The sequence below is a fragment of the Phyllobates terribilis genome, unplaced genomic scaffold (genome assembly GCF_046119375.1).
Source record: "Phyllobates terribilis strain yellow unplaced genomic scaffold, ASM4611937v1 Scaffold_12__6_contigs__length_324123572, whole genome shotgun sequence".
Classification (NCBI taxonomy): domain Eukaryota; kingdom Metazoa; phylum Chordata; class Amphibia; order Anura; family Dendrobatidae; genus Phyllobates; species Phyllobates terribilis.
Genome location: NW_027362772.1, coordinates 191,165,966 through 191,179,836, shown reverse-complemented (window position 1 = coordinate 191,179,836; position 13,871 = coordinate 191,165,966). Strand labels below are relative to the sequence as shown.

General features: G+C 41.6%; 1 protein-coding gene across 2 annotated transcripts in view; it reads left to right on the top strand.

The window, feature by feature from the left end:
• The window catches only part of LOC141172390 (uncharacterized), a 38,311-nt gene extending 25,276 nt beyond the window's left edge, over window positions 1–13,035 (top strand). Inside the window, exon 2 of one of the 2 annotated variants that reach the window (XM_073656537.1) lies at window positions 10,216–13,035. In XM_073656537.1, coding sequence (XP_073512638.1) covers window positions 10,273–11,682 — 1,410 coding nt within the window. In that variant the 5' untranslated portion in view covers window positions 10,216–10,272 and the 3' untranslated portion in view covers window positions 11,683–13,035. The remainder of the gene's footprint in view (window positions 1–10,215) is intronic. The other variant, XM_073656536.1, reaches the window with a different exon arrangement.
• The last annotated feature ends 836 nt before the right edge of the window (window positions 13,036–13,871 follow it).

The following is a 13,871-nucleotide window of genomic DNA, read 5'->3' as shown; positions in this document are numbered from 1 at the left end:
TATCTCTGTAATGGAACATTCTATCTTCACCGACACAGATTTTACCCTGGAATTGAGCAATTTTCTGATCTTTCTAATCTCCAAAGCTTGCTATTTGTCATCACCTGTTCAGTGAAGTTCACAACGCGATCAACCCTTTCTATGCATTGATCAATAAAATGACAGTGTTGTGCCAGTACTTTAGTAATTGCCTATTCGGAGCAATTTTCGAAAAGTCTCTTATAAAAGGCCTTTTCCCCTAACTAACTAGACCTCTATAAGGCTATTTAGATGTAAGATGGTACCAGTACATGCTGAGACTAAAGTAGAAGAAGGTTCCCTGCTGGGCTAAGTACTGCATAATCAGAAACCTAGTCTTGAAGTTTTTAGAAAAAGCCAATCTTTCCAATGCAGGGTTTCCCTATGTCCTTAAAGATGAGGCCTCACGTGGACTAGCCCAAGATGCTGTATACTTGGCTGTTTTCACTGAGTCGGCTCATGTCAAGCCGAACAACGCGTCGAGTTAACAACAGATCCAGAGTCGCACCGCTCTAAGCAGTCTTTCGCCAAGGATCTGCACCTCCACTTCCCTCCGGTTTCTTCTTTGCCTCTCTCCCAACTACTCACCAACTGCCGAAACCCTCGTGCTCTAACAATACAATAAACTGTGATTAACCCTCACAAAATGATGATGTTTGGCTTCCAATGCAACTGAATCACTGCCCACTAAGTCGGAAAAATGCTCTGTTATTGGTTGTGAATACATCGGACAGCAGTAATTTTACTTAAAAGGGAATCTGTCAGCAGATTGTGTTATGTAATCTGTGAGCAGTATGATGTAGGAGGTGAGAAACTGATTCCAATCAGGTGTCACTTACTTGGCTGTGTGTTGCTGTTTCAAAAAAGTCAATGGTTTATCAGGAGATTTACACTACAGGACTAGGTGTCTCATCCATCTTAGTCAATTGCTCCCCTACAACTGATTAGCAACTTTATGTCAATGTACAGTTTACACAAAAAGCTGCCAATCTGTGGTGTAGGCTTGGTTATACAGGGCTCACCGTTCTGAGCACTGTTAGATCTGCAGCAGAGAAAACAGTCATTGTATCAAAATGACAGCCAGCAGATCATCAAGTGACACATCGCTGGAATCATGGTCTCAGCCCTTACATCACGCTGCTTGCATATTACATAGCAAAAACCTAGTGAGAGATTCTCTTTAAATATGGTTTCACCTGATGGTAAACCAGATATTTTATAGGGATTTGTTTGAGAACAAAAAGACACACATCTTTTTGGTGACATATATTGAGTTGTTTTGGTGTACCTCTACCAGAATAATAAAATGAAAGATCCTTTACTTCTCTGTCCTTTTTTGGGCATTGAGCTAGATACGGTCCAGATGTTTTATCGCCTTCCCCAAGACGAGTTCTTCTGTCTGAGGAATATATTAGAAGGTTGTTTCAGTGGGAAAAAGGTAACACTACCATCTGTAGTACCTGCTGGTCTTTGCCTATTGAGTCATGCCAATGTGCCTTTATTTCTCAAGATAGTTGTACCTCACGAAGGTCCCCTACAAATAATACATATAACAAAAACCTTAAAAATCGAGATCATGGTGTTATCACTTCTTAAGAAAATATAATGTTATATCGTGTTTTTGGTGTTGGAATAGCGCTATAAATGGATGCCACTGGTTTCCCTTTCCTTGGAACTCATTGGTGTCTGGTAGCCTGGGTGGAAGTATAACAGGACAGTGGTTTATGAAAATAATTTTGTTCTCGTCTACTATTTCAACCATTCATCTTCATAATCACCTCTGGTCGTATACCTCTTCAGCAATTAGTGTTATGCTGCCTGTGAATTAAATCATATTGCTGACTTGTTATCCCGATCTGAATTCCAGAATTTTTCAGAAGCTGGTGGCAATGGTTGACAAAGAAGGTTACTCCTGTCCAAACTAGCTCTAGTAAATTATCACCGAGATCTGATGCCACTGCTGAAAGGGCCTGTAGCGCCTTCAACTTAAGCCTCCAATGGAAAGGCATGGAATGAATGAATTCAATGTGTGGGTGATTCAGTGGCCATTAACTGCTCAAAGAAGGTTCTCTTGGTCACGCTGGATTATTTTCTATCCTTGCATAGGATAAGTGCGCCAGCAACAGTAGCTCAGAATGGAATGTTGGGCCCTTTCATTTCACGACCAGTTAAGTTTTGATGGCAGGAACGTATCGCCAAACATTTCTTTATCTGACAGGCCCTGTCAAAATGGAGAAAAGAACAAGTCCGGTCGAATACAAATGCCCAGTAACTATGGAATTTCTCTTGTGCATAATATCTGCTTTAGGGTGCGCTCACACTAGCGTATAAAAAATTCAGGAGAATGGAAGAATTTTTTTTTCTCACTTGTCATCCGTTGCTGTTCATATGCAATCATTTTTTTTTTAACTCTGCATCTATTAATCTTTTACAGGACCATTCACAGTTAGGAATGTTACTGAATTGTAATGTATCCATAAAAACTGGATGCTACTCTGATGGTCCATATAGCATGTGATTTTCCTTCTTGCACCGTACTGATTTCTGATCAGTGAAATCGCAGGTTTTTTTGTTTGTTTTTTTTTCCCCTCGGAATGCACTCATCCGATTTATAACTTGGTGTGATTGAGCCCTTTCATTCAGCATGTTCCACATGTTATGAAGTTACCTTGCTCAGCACAGCCATCTCCTTAGCCTTTTTGCCTTACTCAGTAGGAAAAATAGTTCCACCAGCTTGTTGCCACCCAGGAAAATTGAAACAGACCAGTTAGGCAACAGGACATGAGTGGCATTAAAAGCAGTCCCAGACAGGATTTACCCCTTTTCTCAGTTACGCAATTTATGCGAAAATGCACTCCATCCAGTTATTATTTGCACCTTGACGATGGCCAACCCTTAACTTGATTTCTGTTTTGCATCAATTTTCAAATAAATGCCTTGCTGATATTGGGCTTCCAACTGCTAATTATGACACACACAATCCTTTTAGACAAGGCAGTCAGAGCTGGGCACTCATAAGAGCAGATGATGTGCATAAGGTGTTGGAGGACCCAATGCTTTGCGACATATGTGAGGCCATTTTTAACTGAATAATTTTTCTTTCCTAGAGAGACTAGTAGTTTGGGTTTTACACTCACATGTTTCGGGCTGAGCAGTGTGCAAACTGACATGCAGGAGGGCAAAGCCTGTGCTTCACGATGGTAGACATCGCTGGGAGGGGATTCGGAGGGCTAAAATAGTCGCAGGTTCTACTTGATGTGGTCCGCATTACTAGGGGTATACCAATATTGGTGGTGTTGGTGCTCCATGTTGGGGGAAAATACCTTTTGCTTTATACTAATAGGTGAGCTTTTTTGTCATTTATTTTTTTATGTTACGCTGCCTTTCCCATGACCCTCGCGTTCTCAAAATTTTGGGTGACAGTCATTACTGGTCGGTGACACTTCTAGACCCACGCTACCAAGGAGAGCTTTATATCTCTTATTCCTGAGGCGGACAGGTCTACAAAAATGGGGCAGTACCAGAAGGCCCTTGTTGCCGAACTATTAAAAAAATTCCCATCTGAAAAACGCTGGCGGCAGAGGGCACACTTCGTTGGACAATCAAGGACTACAGGCGAGAGAGACACAACTCCAATCCAGCAGAGGCAGGGGAACACTGTCACAGTTCTGGAATTGTTTTCTCAGCCCCTCCCATCGCTCAGGCCCTGAAGCGCGGGCTACTCTCACAAGGAGTGCAAATTTTGGAAAGATGCTGAGGGAGTACCTTGCCAACCGTAACAACGTCCTCCGCGATTCCTCTGTGCCTTATAATTATTGGGTATCCAAGGTGGATACGTGGAATGAACTGGCTCTCTATGCCTTGGAGGACCTGGCCTGCCCTGCAGCTAGCGTTTTATCAGAGCGGGTTTTTAGTTCCGCTGGTGGAATTATATTGAACTGAAAATGCAGACAGGCTGACTCTTATAAAAATGAACAAGGGCTGGATTGGGCTAGACTTCTCAACACCACCAAATGATAGCGTAACAAACTCAAATCCAGTGTCTTTTTTTGGGAGGTGTATTCCCATGCACCTTATCACACCCACACATGGGTATATGCTTCCTGATTTTGGCTATTTGCTCTTGTCATCTTCATTCTCCTCACCCTCATCCTCCACCACCATATCACCAGGGTGATCGTGGTCCGTGATGCCACACCCACATAATTTTTTTTTATAGGGTGTTTATGATGCCCGTATAAAAAAATAAATAAATTATACAGTATGTTCATGTATACCCCCCCAGTCGTAAATGTTTGTCAGCCCATACACTTAGTGCATGGGCATTACAAGTATAGGAGACCCGCTCTTTTCTAATGGCAACATTTATTTGAGGCCTTCTAAGTCTCTTCCAAGGGGCATTGGAGTGCCTCCTAATTTTTGGCAGCCCTTGCAGTCACAGCCCGCTCCTTTTGTAATGGGAACATTTTTTTTACTGAGACCCTTCTCTATGTCTCTTCAAATGGGTATTGGGTTGCGTAGAATTTTGGTGCATCCCTTGCAGTCACTGCATACGCAATAACAGTATAGGAGACCCACTTGTTAAACTCTATGGCTGCTTTTTTACTGAGGTGGAAACCCACGCAAACACGGGGAGAACATACAAAATCCTTGCAGATGTTGTCCTTGCTGGGATTTGAACCCAGGATCCCAGCGCTGCAAGGCTTCAGTGCTAACCACTGATCCAATGTGCTGCCGGTCACCCTGTGATATCTAACAGGCTGGAGAAACTTGCACCTACTGCCATTATATCTTCAGCTCCTTTGGGAGAAACTAATGTATTTGGGCAGCCACTCAGTCTACCAAATAAAATTCCTGAGAAGGAAATTGGGGATGGCTTTGCTACTGATACTGGGGGCTGTGCTAATACCATGGCGTCGTACCAGAGTTTACTGGAAATATTCCAGGCTGATAGGAGGCAAGCAGATTCCCACAGAAAAATACCAGCAGTAATGTTCAGGGAGGGACTCACGCTTGTAGAAGGCGGAGATAATACCGGGAGAAATAGTGCGGCTGGGGACAGAGTATGGACACCCGGCCGCCGCCGCTATGAGGTTGTGGACAGCTTCCACCTCCACGAGCCTAAAAGGCCACATTTCAAGTGCAAGCCGCTGCCCAGAAATCTGACCGTTTAGTATTGCGGCCTGTCAGTGGGTGGGTGGCTGGCTGCATACTTGCTCTTGCATTCCAAGTAACAGAAAATTAAGCAGATGGTGGCCTCTATCATCATCATGGCCTCACCTCTGCACTATGAACTCTCCTGAAAGATAGGCCAGGGCCCACCGGAGGAGTCTCCGGTTCTCTGGTGAGCCTGTTCAATCCTGCCGAGAAGCAGCCCTGGCTAAGAAAAATGTGTGGGAAGGTTCCCGGACACTCTATGGCTGCTTTTTTAATGGAGATTGGACGTGCTTATGCATGTTATTTTTCAAACCGCATTACAGATCAGGCCATTGCCCAACTCTGTAGTCATGAAATTAAAGGCGCAAAGAAAGATGTTTGTGTGTCAAAGCACCACCGACAAGTGCGAGCTGATGTTGGACGGGCTACCATTGCTTCTGCAACAAGCATTAGAGGACTTCCTGGGAGAAATGACACCCAGAGTAGATACGGTTTCCCTCTATGCCAGTCCTTTCACCAAACTAAAGAATATGGCTGTGGTGAAATACAACTCTCAGCAAAAAAAGCTGTGGACTAGCTCCGTACCGTCCCTGGCCACATTGACCTGACCACGTGTTTGTGGTTAGGCGGTCCTTCCCAGTAAGTACACTTGAGAGGGCACGGGTAATGTTGTGTGGAAGGCAGAGACGATACTGTGAGAAATAGTGGCGGCTGGGGACCGAGTATGGACACCCTGCTGCCGCCGGCATGAGGTTGTGAAAAGCTTCCGCCTCCACGAGCCTAAAAGGCTGGAGGGGAATAAGTGAGAGTGCACTTAAATTTGTTTATGAGCAGAATTACAATTCTTGGGGCTTATCTTTCACAGCAACCATCTCAGAAACTGCCCTCCAATTTTTTTACTTAATCGTACAGTTTGACACCATGGGAAGATTGTTCACATCAACCTTTTTTGGATGTAAACAGCTATTTGAGGTTCGATAGCGGACATCTTCCAAAATGGATCACTAATGTCCCCTACGGCTAATATTGGAGGGTTTGAAAAAACTTCTCTAGAGATTCCAAATTCTTAGTGGAATCAAAAATATTGAGGAAACGGTTCATACAAAAAGGTTACCCGAAAAGACTGCTAAATGATATATTTCCTTACTCAGGATACTTGTATTGACAAAATAGAATCATCTGCTGACAAAAGCTAGGCGGTCTCTGAATTGACTAAATGGAGTATGGTCACCAGGTTCAGTCAATCCTGAGTTACCGTTCAGAACCTTTTAAACAAATTTTGGTTTATCCTGAAAGGGGATCCAATTTTAGGGCAATACATACCCAATAGACCAAGAATCATTTACAGAAAGAATAAAAACCTGTGAAGTTTAATTGCACCAAGTAATACATCTTTGAAGTCAAAAATTCAGAAATCATATGATAGCTCCCGTTTGGGCTGTTACTTCTGTAATACGCCAAAATGTTTGATTCAAAATGGTGTTCAAAAAATTTTTTCATCACGAACTACAGGCGAAATTTTTTTTTATTAGACATGACGTGAATTGCCAATCAACACATGTAACTTACTTACTGGAATGTACGTGTGGCCTCCAATATGTGGGTCGCACGATACAAACCATGCATGCACGCCTTAATAAACATAGACCTAATATACGAATAGGGTATCTAAGCACTTTAGTATTGTCCATCAAAAAGATCCAAAATTCATGAGGCTCACCATCATTGATCATGTGATAGATACTGTTCCAGATCGGTTGGTCAGTTTAATTGCGAGAGTTTCTGGATTTTTAAACTGGGCACACTAGCCCCCGAAGGTTTATATTTGGCCATTGAGAATGTGGTTGGCTATTAATGGTCATTTTTAAGCTTGTGGGTGATCTCACCCCCTTCCCTCTTTTATTATTATTTATTATTATTATTATTTTTATCATGTCATACTTCATTATTACATTATTTTAATATTTTTTATCTTTTACACTGTGATTAGTAATACTTTTCATTAACATGGATTATTATATTTCATTGTTTTTATGTTTTATATTCCCTTGCTCTGAGAATTTGTGTGCTAGTTGTTTATGCATATATATGAATTGTGCTTATACACTGGCACACGAAGGGTGTTGAGCTCATGATTAGCCAATCATTTTGTTAACCAATTAATGTCATGCCTTCCTTATGTTTCCCCCTGTACCACCTGATGAAGATAGTATTGCTATCAAAACGCATTGTGGAGAGGGCTAATAAGGTTTTTTTTTTTTTTTCAGCCCTAATTATTGTCCCCCCGGTGATCATTATCCTAGTGCTCCACAGACCGCTTTCCACTTTGTGCATCTATTTCTATTCCCTCATCCTGAGAGTAGGCGGAAGGAGCAGCTTTTTGAGCTGATCATACTCCCACAATTCCAATCCAACTGAGGACCTGTGGCACTGGAGCCACTACCTTTAACCTAGAGGACCTGCGGTGACGCACCATCAGCTTCCAGTCACGTGGTCCGTGACCGGAATGCGGAAGCGCCAGTGACAGACGGCGGTCTGCAGCACGCTGAGCGAGCACCAGTCCTTCCAGCCACAAGGCATTCACTGGGGTTGTGCAGGGGTGCACAAACCCTTTAGGTGAGTGGCCAATTTGGCCCCCCATATCTAATAACCTAATCATCTGGTTCTACACATAGTGCGCTCTTTCTCTCCTTTTTATTTCATACATTTCAAGTGAAAGCGGCTTTAGAGGACTTCCTGGGAGAATTGACAGCTGGATTAAATATGGATTCCCAAGTCCTTTCACCAAGCCAAAGAATATGGCTGTGGTGAAATACAACTCTCAGCGAAAAAAGCTGTGGACTGGCTTTGTACCGTCCCTGGCCACATTCACTTGACCAAGTGTTTGGTTAGGCGGTCCTTCCCAGTAAGTGCACTGGTGAGGGCACGGGTAATGTTGTGGGACCCGTGCTTGTGGAAGGCGGAGACTATATCGGGAGAAATAGTGGCGGCTGGGGACCGAGTATGGACACCCGGTCGCCGCCGGCATGAGGTTGTGACAAGCTTCTGCCTCCACAAGCCTAAAAGGCCACATTTCAAGTGCAAGCAGCTGTCAAAAATTTGGCAGTATAGTATTGCAGCTGGTGGGTGGGTGGATGGGTGGCTGGCTGCATACTTTTGTTTGCATTCCAAGGAATGGGGTAGGGACAACTGAACGCTAAACTGGGACAAGGACGTGGACTGTGATTGTTGCAAGTCTGCAACGACCGGTGCATGGCGGGAGGCATCTTCGCATGCGCCAAAGATCACTTATGATGGGCACACTTTTAGGCTGTGACCTGGGAGTCAGAGATGCTTCCAGGGGTCTTCCCCATGCTGCTCAGCACTGCATGTAGTAAAGGTCGCCTGATGGCCCTATAAAAATAGGCTTTGAGTCCCTCCTACTTAAATGAAACAGGAAGTGTCTGATGATGTGTCACGCACCACATGGCCAGATAACGTTGTAAAATGTTAAAATGAGATTTCCCAGTGCATGCATTTGTCTTGGTTGAAAGCAATGCAAAAGTGCAAAAACGCATCAAAAACGGTAAGTGTGAACATAGCCCAAGGTGTGGAGTAGTATTTTTGGTTATTTATTTTGGTCATTACCCTGGAAAGGCTGTTCCTTAACATATTTCCCAGGAAAATCCATTTTGGTTTCGTTTTGTATGTTTTATTGTGAGTCCGTAAAAGTGGCCTAATACCTCTAACAACATTGTTGACATCAGTAACCTGGGAGTCAGAAATGCTTCCAGGGGTCTTTTTCCCGATGCTGTCCCCATGTTATTTGAGCACTGTTCCCATTGATTTGGGCAATTTTTAGGCCCTCTACAGACAGCTGGGGGGAGCTGCTTGAAAAATGCTTGAGTTTCCCATAGACTTACATTGGGCTTGTTGCTCGGGTCGAGCACCCGAGTATTCCAATGTGCTCGACCCGAGCAACGAGTACCCGAGCATTTTAGTGCTCGCCCATCACTAGTCAGTACCTGTTTCCTAGGCCCAAAATCTGGCAATAGGATACAACTCATATGGCAGACGTGATAACCTATAGAGCCTTGTAAATATAATGGATATATGAGCTAGGTATGAATTAATATTACCCCTAAAGTGATGTCAAATAGTATTCAATAATAAACAGAGGTGGAATTCACATGTACAGATAATACATGAATAATGCAGTATCAAAAGACTATAAAAGAGGCAACTAGTGACACTGTGCAATAAAGTGCCATTTGCATAGTCACCCAGGTAAATTGGCTTATAGGAAAATTATCATATGGGAATGAGAACACCCAAAGGTGACCCCTGAGGAAGCCACCTCCTGTGGCAATATGCATGGGCTCCTCCTTCCCATTTAATGCTTTTCCTATGAGCCAATTTACCTGCTTGACTATGCACATGGTACTTAACTCTTTTATATTCTTTTGATACTGCATTATTCATGTATTATCTGTATATGTGCATTCCAACTCTTCATTATTGAATACTACTAGCTATCACATTAGGGGTAATGCCCATTCATACCTAGCTCATTTATCCATTATATTCTCATGGCTTTGCTGGTCATGTCACTCATGTATGGGTTTTATCCCTGTGCCATATTTTGGCCTAGTAAACAGGTTCTGGAGCAATGTATGAATTCCTAACTGTTTTTATTTGTCTTGTTTAGGTTTTTGTGTTTTGTTTTTTAATAAAGATTTATATTGTTAAAATGTAGGCAGCTCAAACGATCTTTTGTACGTCTTTCCATTTTTGTGACTTTCTTATTATTGCTTGCCCTCTGTATATTTAGAAATGTTGCTACACAATGTACTATTTGTACCAGTGTCTTTACTTTTTTCTTTAGTGGCCAGCTAAGAGGATCAACGTTCCCATATTATGCTAATTGTTTGCTTTATATAAAATTATCAAGCAGAAGAAATCAAAGCAATACTAACAAACTGGATATGGTTAAATTTTGGTTTTTTTTTATTAAAAGATAAAGACTTTGCTTACTAACAGTATGTTGTTGTTGTACTTTAGGTTCCCCATCGTCTATTTTCCGATTTACAATGCTGAATGAATCCTGAAGTTTGAAAAATGGCAGAAAATGGCTTCAAAATGATGAATAATCAAAAACCCATATTTGTTTCAAAAATCCTTCAAGATAACCAATGCAAGTACACACCTACAGAAAGACTTCTTAAGAATCCAAGTAATATTGCACTAAGTGAAGACTCTGTTAAGGTGGAAGATGATATAGGTGTTAATGGAATAGTAAACTGTGCAAATGTATTCAAATCCACTGAACAAGATGAAGTGGTAAAATCTTGTATACAACAAAGAAAACCAAACATCTATAAGTCCTCAGTAGACCAATGCGCTGACATGATGCTCCATTCCATGGACTATAAAAGAAATGTAGCACTTCAGCCATCTGGTATGGAGTGCCAGAATGTGACCAAGTTGCCCTCTGAGGTAGAAAATAAAAGACTGCCTAATTTGGTTGGTGAAGTTGGCCATACTTTTATTCCACGTAGACCAGAAAGAAGCTCAATACATTATAGACAAGATGGGATGTTCAATTACAATAAAGTAAGAAATCTAGTTTCAAATCATTGCAGCAACACTAAAAGTGTGAGACCAAATGATTTTCTGAAAAAAGAAGCCTTTTTCCAAGGTATAGAAGATATTTGCTCTCAGGATACTCGTGTTCATCATGGAATTTCAATTAATAATTCCACAAAGAGAGCTATATTACACAAAAAAGCTCAACATCACAGTGATGCAATTGACCCATGTAAAAGAATAAAGATTAGTGATGTTAGAACTACAGCACACAAAGTATACCAGAAAATGTTCGATCATCAAGTGACATGCAGGCAAATGCCTCCTGAAAGTGATGCGCTGGCTTACCCAGATTTCACTAGTTCTGTAAAATGTAAGACTGCAAGAAATGGCATGCAGAAAAATAGATTTAGACATTCATCACCCGATGAAATGAAAGAAGGGCTAGCAAATTTTAAAGCAAAAGACACAACTGAAGGAGGCTCTACACGGAGGAGATTTTTGCTTATTGACAATCAAGGACTGCCATACACTGTGGTTGTAGAGGAACCCATATCTATTGGCTTAAGCAATTCAACTAGTACATCATGGTCCAATAGGCCACTTGCTGGGCTCGCAAAATCGTCCTCCCCACGAAAAGTATATAAGTGTCCAGTGTGTTTTAGAATATTTGAGTATCTTTCCTATCTCCAGAGGCACAGCATTGCTCATTCTCAACAAAAACCTCATGTCTGCAAGGTCTGTGGTAAAGCCTTTAAAAGAACATCACATCTTACACGCCATAAATACACTCATTTTGGTGGAAAACCTTGTCAATGTCAAATATGTGAACGCAGATTTCGAGATGTTGGTGAGCTTACACGTCATCAGCAGACCCATACTGGAGAAAAAAACACTAATATGAAGCTTGCAATCAGTTTTCCAGAAGTGAACACTATATAGTACAACATATTTTTTTCTTTAAAGCCTTCCGCATAACATCAGTGGTGTAGTAAAAAGCCTAATGGCAACTGAAGTGGGAGTCACTCATTTGAGATAATCAATTAGCCAGAGTTGGAAATGGCTGCAAAGCAATCTCTCTCAAGAACCAGGCAGGTCTGAATAACAGACTGCCCACTCATTTCAAGGGGCCATATATTGTAGAACAGAAGGGCAATCAAATGCTTGATAGAGGTTCTGGACATTTTGCTCTTTTTGTTAAAAACAGAAAAACAGACCTAAATTAATAATTATAAATAAAAGTGGGCACCTGTTGTCAAACCTCCATCTAGCACTTTACACTCATGGTCACCTTTGGATCAAAGTCTAACTTTTATTGAAATAAAAAAAAAACTGTCTAAGGTTATGCGCGCACGATCAGGATTTGCTTGCAGAAATTTCTGCAGCGTTTCTGCAAGGTTCTGCACCTTTTGACAGCAAAAAACATTGCAGAAATTCTGCGTTTTTGATGTGTTCCTTTTGCATTTTCATTTGTTTTTTTTGTGCATTTTTGCCTGCAGATTTGCTATGCGTTTTTTTCCAATGCATTGTATAGGAAAAAACACATGCAAAAATGCACAAAGAATGGACATGCTGCTTCTTTTTCCGCACATGAAATTCTGTGAGGAAAAATCCTGATCATGTGCACAGATCTTGCAAAATCTCATAGGAAATGCTGGGATAAAGTTTGCAATGGTTTTTTGGGGCCAAATCCGCCCAGATTTACTGCATCAAAAACGCACAAAAAACGCACCGTGTGCACATAGCCTGAAAGTCTTACCCAAGCATAGGGTAAACCCACTGTAGATTTTCATGCATAAAATTAACTGTCTATTACAGAAGTGCTATGAAAGAGATTTCAAGATCTCATTTGCATGCTGTTGGGAAAATCGATAATAGAACTTGACCAGTTCTACTAATTTAATATCATTTACTGTCACTTTATGCTGTGGATTTTACTGCATTTATTCCGCTGTGGAAATTGAGAAGTAAATGCTCTGTGGAAAAGTTTCCTCAACCTACGCATTACTATCACTTATTTTTTACGAAGACCGTTCTCAAATTCTGCAAAATTTAGTGAACAACTGAAATTCTAATGACAGTAGAGGTCATACTGAAAAGATTACCATCAGCTGTTACTAGAACAAGTTGAATATGCCAATGATCTTTGATGTATGTCGAGCTTGAGACCCACAACACCTACAATTTATGTTTTAAAGAGAACCTGTCAGCTGATATATGCTGCCCAACCGTGGGCAGCATGTATCAGCCACTGGATGTAGTATCCCAGCCATGTGTGTGTATATATAGGTGCATCTCACAAAATTAGAATATCATCAAAAAGTTAATTTATTTCAGTTCTTCATATATTATATAGCGCTATTACAGAGTGATCTATTTCAAGTGTTTATTTCTGTTAATGTTGATGATTATAGCTTACAGTCAATGAAAACACAAAAGTCATTATCTCAGTAAATTAGAATACTTTATAACAGCTTGAAAAATGTTTTTAAAATCCGAAATGTTGGCCTACTGAAATGTATGTTCAGTAAATGCACTCAATACTTGGTGGGAACTCCTTTTGCATCAATTACTGCATCAATGCGGCGTGGCATGGAGGCGATCAGCCTGTGGCAGTGCTGAGGTGTTATGGAAGCCCAGGTTGCTTTGATAGCAGCCTTCAGCTCGTCTGCATTGTTGGGTCTGGTGTCTCTCCTCTTCCTCTTGACAATACCCCATAGATTCTCTATGGGGTTAAGGTCAGGTGAGTTTGCTGGCCAATCAAGCACAGTGATACTGTTGTTTTTAAACCAGGTATAGGTACTTTTGGCAGTGTGGACAGGTGCCAAAAATTTCCATCTCCAAAAAGCTTGTCGGCAGAGAGAAGCATGAAGTGCTCTAAAATTTCCTGGCAGACGGCTGCGCTGACTTTTGGTCTTGAGAAAACACAGTGGACCTAAACCAGCAGATGACATGGCTCCCCAAACCATCACTGATTGTGAAAACTTCACACTAGACCTCAAGCAGCTTGGATTGTGTGCCTCTCCACTCTTCCTCCAGACTCTGGGACCTTGATTTCCAAATTAAAATTGGAACTCTGGGACCTTGTGGAGTTTGTCAATGACTGCCTTCTGGACCGCTGTCAAGTCAGC